General features: G+C 38.8%; 1 protein-coding gene across 2 annotated transcripts in view; it reads left to right on the top strand.

The window, feature by feature from the left end:
* The window catches only part of CACNA2D1 (calcium voltage-gated channel auxiliary subunit alpha2delta 1), a 651,754-nt gene that overhangs the window by 448,128 nt on the left and 190,899 nt on the right, over positions 1-12,727 (top strand). For both annotated transcript variants that reach the window (XM_074942556.1, XM_074942557.1), the window contains exon 7: positions 12,061-12,192. In XM_074942556.1, the coding sequence (XP_074798657.1) occupies positions 12,061-12,192 (132 nt within the window). The remainder of the gene's footprint in view (positions 1-12,060; positions 12,193-12,727) is intronic.

Here is a 12,727-nt window from a genome sequence, read left to right as displayed (position 1 = left end):
GGGGAAAAAAGCTTGTGCTGTTTTGGCTTCCTTATGCTATATAAAGGCACACAAAAATACTTTTTAAAAAAAAAAAAGGATTTTCTCTCTTGTAATTCCCCTTTCCCCACCTCCACCCCCCTCACTAAAAGTTTAGGACTCATCTAGCCTGGAATACTTTGAGGTCCAAAGAACAACCCAGGTTTGAAATAAATTGACGTATTAGTTTTGAAGTTGTGTTTTAAATATTGGTGCATATGCAGCCAGGTTTTCTGTTCATTTTATTTTGCTAATTCAAAGGCCTGAATTTTTCCCAATTTCAGCCATTGGTGGCCAGCCAGTAATGTAACTGCACCAGTGCAAACCCATAGATCAAATAGAATGAGCCATTATAATCTTATACCACTGGCTTGTACTCGTGTATCTTACCTTAATTTTTTGTAGAGTAACCTTCAGTGGTGCCAACAGTGAAGTTGTCTACACTAGAGGTTTGTGCTGATGTAGGTACATCAGTGGCTAAGTGTAATCAGATTTCCTATGTGGACAAAGCCAAAAGCAGATTTTAAGAGTGCTAGTTTTTAAAAGAGCTTTTGAAGCCTAAATTACTGTAATGGTGGAGAAGATCCTAAATAAGTGATAACAGGTTTAGAAGCCCTGCCTCCTGAATTCTGTTTCAGCCTTTACCAGCCAGTCCCCTTAATAATACATTTGCAAAATGTTTGATAAATTATATAGCCGGACACTACAATACCTCTGTGAGGCTGGTAGCTGGTTCATGTTAGTTCACTGGTGCTTATATGCCAGTAGGCAGTACTTACAGTTTACAGAATCACCACCTATTGGCAAATGGGAAAAAAACCCACCCTTAATAAAATGAGACTTCAGAATGAATGCAATACTAGGGGGTGGGGAAAGAAGGTTAGAAAGGCAATAATTCTCAATGCTATTTTCATGAAATCTAGCCCTTTCTTTGTTCTGTGTCGAGCCACTGGATCCCCTTTCAGTGGTAAAACAAAGCAGTTGTGTTTGTATTTAATTATGATTTGAGTTGGCCAAACTTCATTAGCATAATTCTGAGCATTGTTCTGATATTTTGGGGATCACCCAAACCAGTAAGGGAATCTATCTCCACTGCCTTGTAATTTTGGGTGCCTGGGTGCTGTGCTGTTATAACTCAGAGCTCTGGCTTCCACCAGCCTAGTTATTCCTTGCAGGTTGACCTCAACAGCCTCTTCCTCTCCTCAGTTCCCCAAATCCCGTAGTTCTTACCTACTAGAAACTTGGAATTTTCCCCCTCTGGTTTGTCACCCACAAAGGAATGAAACCTGCTCCCAGTTATCAGTTCACTTTGGTACATACACTCCATACAGTTTGTGCAACAGAGACCTGCTTAGGGTAATTGTCTGGCTATGCCAAAAGAATGACAGGAGACATCAGATATGGGTTTAATCAGGCCGCAGTTTTATTATTGACAGATGTCTGGGACTAACCCAGCAGATAAATTGTGTGCAGTGCAGGTGCAAAATTTATGTCCCTCCAGCAGATTCACTGCCAGGACCTTTCCAATTCCAGCCAATTCCGGGGCAGGGGGAGGGCTTCCACAGCTCCCCCCCCCCCCATTTATCCAGGTCCCTCCACAATTCTCTTGCCAGAACCTTACCGACCACGCCCCCTCGTAGGAGGGGGTTAAGGTGGACTATAATGATGTGGGGGTTAGCTCCCTGCTATACCAGTCATAGGAATCCCCAACTGCCCCTGGCTTGCTCAGTTACCAAGCACCTCTCCTTTATTCCTTGTCCAAGCCATTTTTTCATTCTTTTGTACCTTAATTTATGGAGTACCTGCACTGAACATCTGCTCTACACTTAAATAAAGAGTTGTGACACACAGCCTACCGCCCATCATGCTATGTATGAACCAAGCCTACTGAACCTGCTATGAGGAAGGCGAAAAAGCCCCCAGTGCACCTGGCCAATATGGTGGTAAGAGAAAAATTCCTTCCCAGCCCCCCTTAGTGGGACGGCTAGCATAATGCCCACAGCAGATACAGCTAAATACCCAGCATATTTGTGACATAATTAGGGAGGCTGGGTGGGTGCTGCCCAGCCTGTTCTGAGTAAAGGAGGGAAGGGCCAGGAGCAACTGATCTTTTTTAAACACCACATGCCTATGTGGTGAGTCATTTACCACGCTGACTGCTCTTTCCAGCAGCTTTACGTCTTCCCTCCTCTCCCAAACCAGAAAGCATTGCCACCTTCTTCCCCTGGCCAGCCAGCCAAACTCCTCCCTGCTTAAGTGCAGGATGGCAAAAATAAACCAAATGTTTATTTAATAGAAAAACTGTAGATTCACAGATGAAATAATAAGGAAAAGTCAACACATGCAGGTTACACAGAAAATAAACATAAAGACACAATCTCAGGTTTTACACTTCTGTATTAGCTACATTTCCTTTTCTAAGACAGGTTACTATTGTCGAGGAACAGTTTCCCGGTGTGCCCTCTATCCTAGAGGGGATACACTGTTTCACAGGCAGCACCCCACTTAGCCAGAAATTTAGGGACAGCATCTAAAACCCTTCAAATCCAAGCCTGTTTTTTAATTTTTTTCTTCTTCTCTTTTTTCCCCGTTTCTCCTGGCATGACGACTCATGGTTATTCAGAGTGGGGGAAACTCTCTTGTGTCCCAGGGTATGTCTACACTTAAAACACTGCAGCGGCTCAGCTGCGCCACTGTAGGTCTTTGTCATAGACACTACCTATGCCCACGGGAAAGGTTCTCCCATCAGTGTCAGTACTCCACCTCCCCAAGAGGCAATAGTTAGGTCAATGGAAGAATTCTTCCATCAACCTAGCACAGTCTACACTGGTGGTTAGGTCGGCATAGCAATCGCTCTCAGGGGGTTGGATTTTTCACACCCCTGAGAGTTGTTGTTTAGTGAAGAAAATTCCTGGTGTAGACCAGGCCTTAGTTCTCCAAGCCTGGGATTTTCTTTTCAATTTCAATGTCTCTCCATTAACTTTAATGGTCCACCATTGTGTCTTCCTGGCTGGACAATGGAGGGTATTTGAAGTTGATCTTGTGTAAACAACTAGCCTCCCCCTGCCTGATTATTTCATCCCCTGTTGTGAGGTGGTGGTGGTGTAGTTGCACCACAGTTACAATTACAATTTTCTACGTATATACACGTGTATACATTCATAACTATAACCTATATACATGTCTCCTAATGGCCACCAAGTTAAAAGTATTACAAGCTTTCATGAAAACCTTACTTGACATATATTTATATACAACAACACTGTGTATCACCAGTTGATTCAGTTGCTCATTCTTTGGGGTTCACACCCCCTGTTATCTCCTTGGGGTGAACCCTGATTGTTATAATTGCAAAACTGAAAGTTCAGAACCAACTAATATTATTGCGTTTGTGTTTCATATGGAAGAGACCGGAGCAGCAGTGGGGAAAGGGTGCAAATCAGAACAACAAGTGGGCAGAATAAAAAGATTGCAAAAAAAGGAATAGCAAAAATAGTGTCCAATCCCTCCAAAAACAGATTGACAATAGCATGTCTAGGGGTATCACTTGTGCCATCCTAGCTTTTGGAACAGGGATCGGCAACCTTTGGCATGCGTTCATCAGGGAAATCCTCTGGCAGGTCGGGACGGTTTGTTTACCTGCAGCGTCCGCAGGTTCAGCCAATCGCAGCTCCCACTGGCCCCAGTTCACCGTTCCAGGCCAATGGGGGCTGCAAGAAGCAGCAGCCAGCACGTGCCTCGGCCCACGCCGCTTCCCGCAGCCCCCATTGGCCTGGAACGGTGAACTGGGGCCAGTGGGAGCTGTGATTGGCCGAACCTGCGGACGCTGCAGGTAAACAAACCATCCCAGCCTGCCAGCAGATTTCCCTGATGGACCACATGCCAAAGGTTGCCGATCCCTGTTTTAGAATTTTTTATCCTTAATAGATGGTATATGCATTAAATTACAAAATAAAAAACAACAACAAAAAATGCTTTTATTTTCAAGCTGAAGCCATTTTGAAAAATAAATGTGTTTAAATTATAAAGGAAAAAGATTTGGCAGCTGACTTAGTTCTGAGACCACTGTGAATTAAAAAAAGAATTCACAAGGTAGTAAAACCTCTACAATCATAAGATTCATCCATCCCTAGTTAGGAGAGAAATGTACACTGCAACTGACAATAGGCCAGGGTACATTTTAAAATGTTTCTCTCTTGTTTTATATAGAGTGGTGAATAACTCATTTAAACCCTGTGAGTTCGTACTGGTGAAGCTTTTGATGCCTACTTTACATTTTATTAATTGCTCTTGTTGAGATGTAACAGAAGCCTAATTTCATCCTCTGTTCTTGACATTTTTATTCTCATTTCCTTCTCCTGGGCATGTCTCTTTTTTATGAGCTTTTAGTGTGCCATTCTTGCTATCAGCATGTGGCCGCTAAACCTGTCAGCTTACATCATATGGCATTGCCAATTAATTTTCTTGTTTTGACATAAGAAACAACTGAATGTTAGATTTCAGTGTCTTCTCTGGTGATTCATTAATAGAAGTATCTAATCCATAATGTCAGCTATGTAATGGGGAATAGAGAACTCATACATTTTAAAAAAAAAGTACAGGGTATTTTACAATTTGGATGTCTAATTAAGAGTGTCACATGTATATCATAACATTATTCTTCAGCAATTTCTGATGTTGAAATTATTCAATATGATTGCTTTTTCAGAAACTTGCAATTCTTTTTGTAACTTTTTCTGTATTTCCTATGCTGTTTTTTAAGCTTATTGCCTGTAAAATTCTGATTGTCCTGCAAAACTGAATCTTACTATGGGATGAACTACTGATTAAGGATAATTCCAAACCAAGGTTTTGCACTTTATTTGTAGTTAAAAGACCATGCACTAAAATATCCCATTGAAAATTTCTTCCCTGCTCACTGAACTATTTTTGAAACTATTAGAGAGAACAATTTTAGAACCTTTTTTTTAGTTAGTTCTGTCCTTTAAATGCCAACTTGGTACTCGGACAAAATGATAAATGGGATAGTGTTACTTTGTGTTCTTCAGAGATTCCTGTTTAATTTTTGTTAAAGCAGACAAACAAAATGTATATAACTTGAATATAGCATACTGATGATGATAATTTCTGTTGCAGATGTTTATATTTCTTTGCATTCACCAATTTAAAAAATAAGAGTATGAATTAAGTACAATTGAATAATGGAATCATAGAAGATTAGGGTTGGAAGAGACCTCAGGAAGTCATCTAGTCCAACCCCCTGCTCAAAGCAGGACCAACCCCAACTAAATCATCCCAGCCAGGGCTTTGTCAAACCGGGCCTTAACCTCTAAGGATGGAGATTCCACCATCTCCCTATGTAACCTATTCCAGTGCTTCACCACCCTCCTAGTGAAATAGTTTTTCCGAATATCCAACCTAGACCTCCCCCACTGCAACTTGAGACCATTGCTCCTGGTTCTGTCATCTGCCACCACTGAGAACAGCCTAGCTCCATCCTCTTTGGAACCTCCTTTCAGGTAGTTGAAGGCTGCTATCAAATCCTCCCTCACTCGTCTCTTCTGCAGACTAAATAAGCCAGGTTCCCTCAGCCTCTCCTCATAAGTCATGTTTCCCAGCCCCCTAATCATTTTCAATGCCCTCCGCTGGACTCTCTCCAATTTGTCCACAATACATTTATATGTGGGTTTTTTAAAAATATATATTCAGTGAGGTAGCTGCTCTAGATATTATTTTAGTGATTTAGAATTAAATCAATAGGATCATGATTTGAATCTAAATAACTGAAAATGCAGTTAATTACTAATGTTTGCAGTAATCTTGAAAAATTTAGCATATTGTAGTTCAACTGCGCAATTACTCTTCTTATCTCTTTCTTTGTGTATGTATAAATAATCTTCCTATTAGCTACAAATATGTTTTGGCTCAATACAATATAAACATTAAGGAAGAAAGAATATTGCAATATCTTAGAATTCATTTACCTACACAACTCAAAGGAGTGAAGAGTAAATACTTACTATTTTTAGAATTATTTAATGTGGCATTAATAATCATTGCTTATCTGCCTTTTATTTTAACAGAATTTGAGGGTTAATTTCAGGGTTCCAGTATCTGTGTAGGTACCTATTTGACCCCAACACCCTAATATTGTAATTCTTCCTATATATTTAAAAAAGAAATTGCAATAGTGCTTGTTCTCATTCTCTCTCTCTCTGTCTGTCTCTGTCTCTCTCTCTCACTCACTTCTCGACTTGTAGAAGAACATCTTAATTATTTTATAAATATTTGTGTTTGTTTTTTTTGTCAGTACGTGAGAGAGAACACATTAGTAGGGGAGAAGCCATGTCTAAAAAACAAATTCTATATTAAGTTCTGAAAAAGGTTAGTTCCATGGTAACCCTTATCTTCTATAATTTCTGTCTCTTGCACCCATGAGCTTTCCCTTTTGATTGACAGCATCATCATTCTGGTGGAACGCAGCTGTTGTGTAAGGTCATGTTTGCAGAGGGAGAGGAGATCTCTTAGGTAGCTAGGGCCATTCCCATAGAACACTTTGAATAATAGGATGCAGACCTTGAACTTGTATTGAGGGATGAGCAAGCACAGAGAGTGAGGTGTTGCACTTTGCTGAGGTGTTTACTGTATGGTTAAGCTGAAAGATTGTTTTTTGCTTCAGTTGGAGCTTTTTTCAGGGTGTCTAGTTTCTCTTTTGACATAATTTGTTTCAGCTATCTGGAGGTCATCACTGTGGCCAGGTCTGTGACCAGTATGGCAGGGTTAATTCTTCTGGCTAGTCACAGATGGAAGTTGTGGGGGTTTTTTGTTTGGTTTTGGTTTTGTTCTTGTTTTTTACTAGCATGGCTAGTTGTGCATCTAAAAACAAGAGGACCTTATAGCTGCAGACTGACTTAATGATATGAAGACAGATTGTCTCAAACCAGAGGAAAAAGTCGCTATAGAGGCCACAGGTTCTTCAGAGAACTTCCTACCTACATAACCACAGCCTTAATAGAAAGAGCACACATAGGGAAAAACTTACTTAAATGTATGGTAGACGTTTTGCTTCTGTTGAGCTTTATATCATGGGAAAAATTGTACCTCACCAGGTCATACCTTGTGAGGTGAATTACCCCAGTATCTTCATTTGAAGCTCTGAAAATCACCAAGCTCTATTTTTTTTTAAATGGCCTTTTCAGGACTTTAGTATTTGTGGATACAGCCAAAGATTTATATGTATGAGCCACCCAAGCACGTAATAACAATACTCTCAGTACCTAGTTTGTTTAGAAACTTACTGGAAATTACACTTTCATTCTCAGCCCCGCATAAAATGTGATAGCTGTAAAAGCTTTCTGTGATTGGTGACCGTATTTCGCGCTATTTCCTTTAACATGCACCAGAAAGTGTCTAAGCTCTGAAAATGTAGATGAAGTGTACTGGTTTTGTAATAAAACATATGAGGCAGAAACATAGAATACATTTTCAGTGGAATTTCCGCAATGTATGGACATCGTTGACTGGGGTTGTGGGGGGGAGGGGCGCTGAGCGCAAGTGTGAACACTTAATAAATACACACATGTAAATATATCCTCCCTCCAATATCCCAGTATTTGACTGGAATAATATATAACATTTACCACAATAATTCTGCCTAAGTTGTGTGTATTTTTTTAAATCAATGAGTCAACTTCATTAAAATAGAAGATGGAAACCCAGTGCCCCCCACCAACACACTAAAAGACAATCACTTTTATGTTATAAATGAATTGCTGAGGAGGTGCTTTCTGTTCCCTCCAGTGTATGCATAGCTGCATCATTAGGGAACAGTAGCTGACATCTTTTCAGAGATAGTAAATAGCTCTCAGGCTTTTCAAATAAAGTCATACATTGCCTTCTATTCAGGCCAGGCCCTATACATTAAATAAATCATCAAAACTACGTTCTTCCAGTTCTGTTTAAAAGAGAGCAATAGTGTCGGGTTTTATTGATTGCATTTGCAGAGGCAGATTGAATCCAGGGCTTGTCAAGGCTCCTGAATCCCATCTCATAAACAAAAAGGAGGGGTGTGGGAGAGAAAAGACAGATGTATTTCAGTGGAATTAGCAGGAAAGAATGATGTTGCCTATCATATGATGATGAATTCAGTATTCCTTTCCTGCCCATGTCAAGTGGGAGGTAGCAATAGAAGTGCACCGAAGAGTCAATCTCCAAAGACCAAGGCCTGTTTTTTAAGAGGATTTAGGAGTAAGCCAGTTATCATCAAAAGCTCCATCCTCTTACAATGGTGTGCTTCAAAAGATAAGGTAAGTGATCCTAGCAAATGTCATTTCTCAGTTGACCTGGCCACTACAACTCATCAAAAGTCCATTTTAGGAAGGTCCAGTTTTTCAAAACAACAAAAATAAATGAAAATATATATACTATAGCTACTATAAGAAACACTTACATTTGGGAAGCCAATAGAAATCCAAATCTTACAGTTTAGATCATGGTCAGCTTAATTCAATATCTCTGGACTGATTTAGTTATGTGCAAAATGAGTTGATATTTTAGGAGGGAGTGGTTCGAGGAATAGCTCTTTTTTGTTTGTTTTGTTTGTTTATTAAAGATGGCATTTCTTAAGGTAAAAAGCTTCAGAGGCATTGCTGTTAGAAGTTTAACCAGAATCAACTATTCATCAGAGGTGCCAGTTTGAAATTGCCTATTAGCAGCCATAGAAGTGGTAGATCTCATTATCAGCAAATTTTGGCATGCTTGCTTATTTAAAGTGAGGGTACATCCATCAGCAACTGTAAAGCAGTATTAGCCGTGAAAGTGATGGTGAAAGCTATAATACCTTACAATTATTTCTTCACACCCTGTCCCTTTGGATGGATATTCTGTTTGTGATAGAAGCTTGTTGTTTTATAGCACACACACAAATACCAAACCTCCTCCAGGAATTTTTAATGACCTTATGTTGTGGTATCTGAATAACAGCCTTCCCCCATTGCACTGTACATGTTTGCTTCCAAGCACATGACATGTTGCTGCGGCCACAGTGAGAGAGTGAATTAAAAGGAAGTTGATGCAAATTGAAGCATACAATTGTGTGAGCTATTTCTGTAATTTAAAACTGGAGCATTCACTGTATTAATTTCTGGAGTGCTGGAAGGTTTGCTTTTGAAAATGTGACAGTAGAAATGCTACTCGTATCAATAGTAGCTTTCTCCCCGCTTTTTTTACTACTATAACTGGTGCTGAAGTGAGCTGCTTTTTCTGGTCCAGTTAAACTCCACTCATAAACTCCTGTTTTTAGGCATTCAGACTTGACAGGAAACAGTTTTTTTCCTGGACTTTATTTTTTTTTCCTCATTTTTAACAAATCATTCTTAAAATGCATAAATAAGGAAAAAAGTCTCTTTCACGTGTGCAAAAATATTACTTTAAGGCAAAATACAGTATGTATTCTAAAATTCTGGGGGTAGGATGTGGGGTGGTAGGGAATTAACGTATAAATAAAGACAAGGTTTAAAGTTAACTGTCTAGCACCTTTTTTCCACAAATATCAGAAGAAGGGAAGGGATTTTGCCATAAAAAACCATGGAGAAAAATCAGAGGATTTATTAGTAGGTGAATTACTCTATTATATCAGTAAGGTCCTTGTCACTGTAGTATCTAGGTATTTCAATAATATGTGTGATCACTCTTTTTTCCCCCTTGTTAACCATTATTATTATTTATGCATAGGCTTTTCTGGGATATTCATCATTGTAGTATTTGAGCACCTCATATACTTCAGTAGATTTATAGGGGCATATCGTTATCCCCATTTTAAGCATGGGAAACTGAATCATGGAGAAATAAGTCCTTCCTAATTCAGCAAGGCACTTAAGCACATATCTAGCTTTACACTTGTGCTCAAGTTCATCACTGTTTAGCAAAGCACTTAAGCATATGCTAAATCCCACTGACATCAGTGGTCTAAGTGACTTGCCCAAAGTTATAATGGAAGTTTGTGCAGAGATGAGGATAGCACCTCTATCTCCTGAGTCTCTGTCCAGTGTCTTAATGCAAAAACCCTCCTTTTATCTTCCCCATGTTCTTAGTTTAGAGGCACCTCATGCCAAAACTTGCTTTGACTTCACTGGGGCCAGGATTCCACTTTAGGTATTTAGTCATGTAAGTAAGGTCCAGGAGAGAATCACTGCACAAATTAAAAAGAGTGTTACAAGGACTGTACAAAGATTGCAGTGCTTCATTACATAAGTATACAATAGAGCAAACCTGCTCTAAAGAACATAATTGTACAATAAACATTTTTATAATGATAGTTAAGTACTTACTGTACTGTGGGAATTGCTCCTCTTTCTCAAGTAAATATATATTTAATTAGATATTTGACAAAGAGACTGTTTATATAGATTTATTGGTTATAAGGGATCTGGAGAATAGGAGGTTTAATTTTATATTTCTCAAAAAGTCTGCATCTCAGGAGAACAGAAAGCACTTTTAAAACTTCTCTGAAAAAATAGATCTTTCACAGAACATAAAGTGTACCAAACGTCCCGTTAGCCTTAAAAACCAAATCTATGAAATTTAATGTTAGCATTTTATTACTCTAATTATAAAAACCTCAATTTAGAAGCTGATATTAACTTCAAATATTGTACCAAGTTTTATTCTTTGTCCTCCCTCCACCTCGCCTATAAAGCTTTGCAGAATGATCCATTTTTTTCTGTCTGAAAGATGGACTCACTTTACTTAGTCCAGCTTGAATTTCCTATAGACAATTCTGTAGAAATACAATAGAGAATTCTGATGAAAAGCAATATTCTACACGTATTTTGTCACTTCAGATATATTTCTCCCCTTTCCCCGCCCCTTTTGAGTTCACTGTTGGTAATGAGAGTGTCACTGTCATCTTTATAACCTATGTATTTTAGTCTTGAAGCATTATTTATAATGCCATCAGACAAGACAAAGGAAAGCATTAGTGACCCAACCACCAACTAGAACCTTGCTCTGTTCTAAGAATCTGAATGCCAAGCTGGTGCCTAATGTGATTGAGATATCTTTGGAAATTAATAGGATTTACAACTGATTAAAGCACGGTACCATAATTCAACTTCATTATTTGTTCAGTTGATTAGTACTGTAGTGGAGCATTGTTCATAAAGCCCCTACTATCTTTTTCCCACTAAGGCATAGAACATGCTAATATAAATATTTGCAAAAGTAACACAAGCATCAGTCCAGGGCAGCTTTGTGAATATGAATTTCCATGTCACTGGCCACTTAGTGTTTAGTGCTGATCATGCTTAAGCATATGAATTTCTTTGTATCTCAAGTTCACTGTGGAACTGACCCTGCTCATGAATATTAATGTCCACAGAACTGATCTTTCTGCAAGTGTTCACATCCATAAACATGAAATCCTGTTAACTTGCAATAATGAGCGCTGCCTTGGTTGCTAGTCCCAGCTCGGTTTTGCAATTCTAATGTTGTTTAATTGATTGTTTTCTCTTTTCCATGGAATCCATCTTAAATAATCGCATTTAGCTTGAAAGAGAGACCTTTGTTACATTTTCCTATGACTTATACATCTTTTGTTGGTATCACCTTGCTTTGTCTCATGGCTATGTCCTGTGATCAAATAGGTTATGTGGTTACATCCTCTAATTTACTTGTCATTAGCCTGGAATCAAGAATAGAATGGCCCATCAGAAACAACATATTTCACAGAAGAAATTCAGTATCCAAAAAAATAAGAATAATCTTTGCATACAGATGAATCACTGGGAAAAAAAGTAGTACAAGAAAATTAAAGAATATTAATCCTTTCAAGGAGTAGGACTGTATTTCCTCAAATTTACTCTGTTGATTACTTAAATTAAATTAAATTAAATCTAGAATAGTTGTTAGAATAGTTTACTCAGTTCCTGCACCATATTTGTCATGTTAAATCTTTCACATTTTTAAAATTCCTGTAAGGAATATTAGCTGCTAATTATGTAAATACTTAGCTTTGTAATACCAAATATGTTTCCTCTTTTACAGCTACAATAGTGTTAAATGAACTCAACTGGACTGGAGCATTGGATGAAGTATTCAAAAAGAACAGAGATGAAGACCCAACTTTGTTGTGGCAGGTTTTTGGTAGTGCGACTGGCCTCGCCAGGTATTATCCAGGTAATTGTCAGCTTATAAACAAATAGCATGTCTCCCAGAAATCCCAGTAAGGCATTTCCCTTTATTTATCCAAGCAATCCTATGACAATTAAAGGTAACTTAATTTTCTCAGGACAAAATTATAGATGGCCTGGTCCTCTTCTTAGTTACCCCACTGCAAATTAGAAGCAACTCTATTAACTCAGTGAAACTGTCTTGGTGTAAAACTGGTGTGAGAGGGGAAAATGGGTTCAGAACATTTCATCAGCTGTAACTCTGCACTAAGGGATGGATTTCAGGAGTATAATGTTGCTTGGAATATTGTGCATCTGCATTATTTCCGTATGTAGTTCTCTAAAAGTATGTCTACAGTTCAAGCTGGGAGTGTGATTCCCAGCTCTAGGAGACATACTCCTGCTAGCTTTCATCCAGCTAGAGGACCAAAAATAGAGTGTAGGGGTGGCAGAGTGAGTGGTGGGACAGGCTCGCTTGCTATAAGTCATAACCATCCAAGATCATAAGCAAGTATTCAGGGCAGCTAGCCCCGGCTCCCGCT

The sequence above is a fragment of the Natator depressus genome, chromosome 1 (genome assembly GCF_965152275.1).
Source record: "Natator depressus isolate rNatDep1 chromosome 1, rNatDep2.hap1, whole genome shotgun sequence".
Lineage (NCBI taxonomy): Eukaryota > Metazoa > Chordata > Testudines > Cheloniidae > Natator > Natator depressus.
The sequence above is the reverse complement of the archived record's forward strand: the minus strand, read 5'-3'. Positions and strand labels throughout refer to the sequence as shown.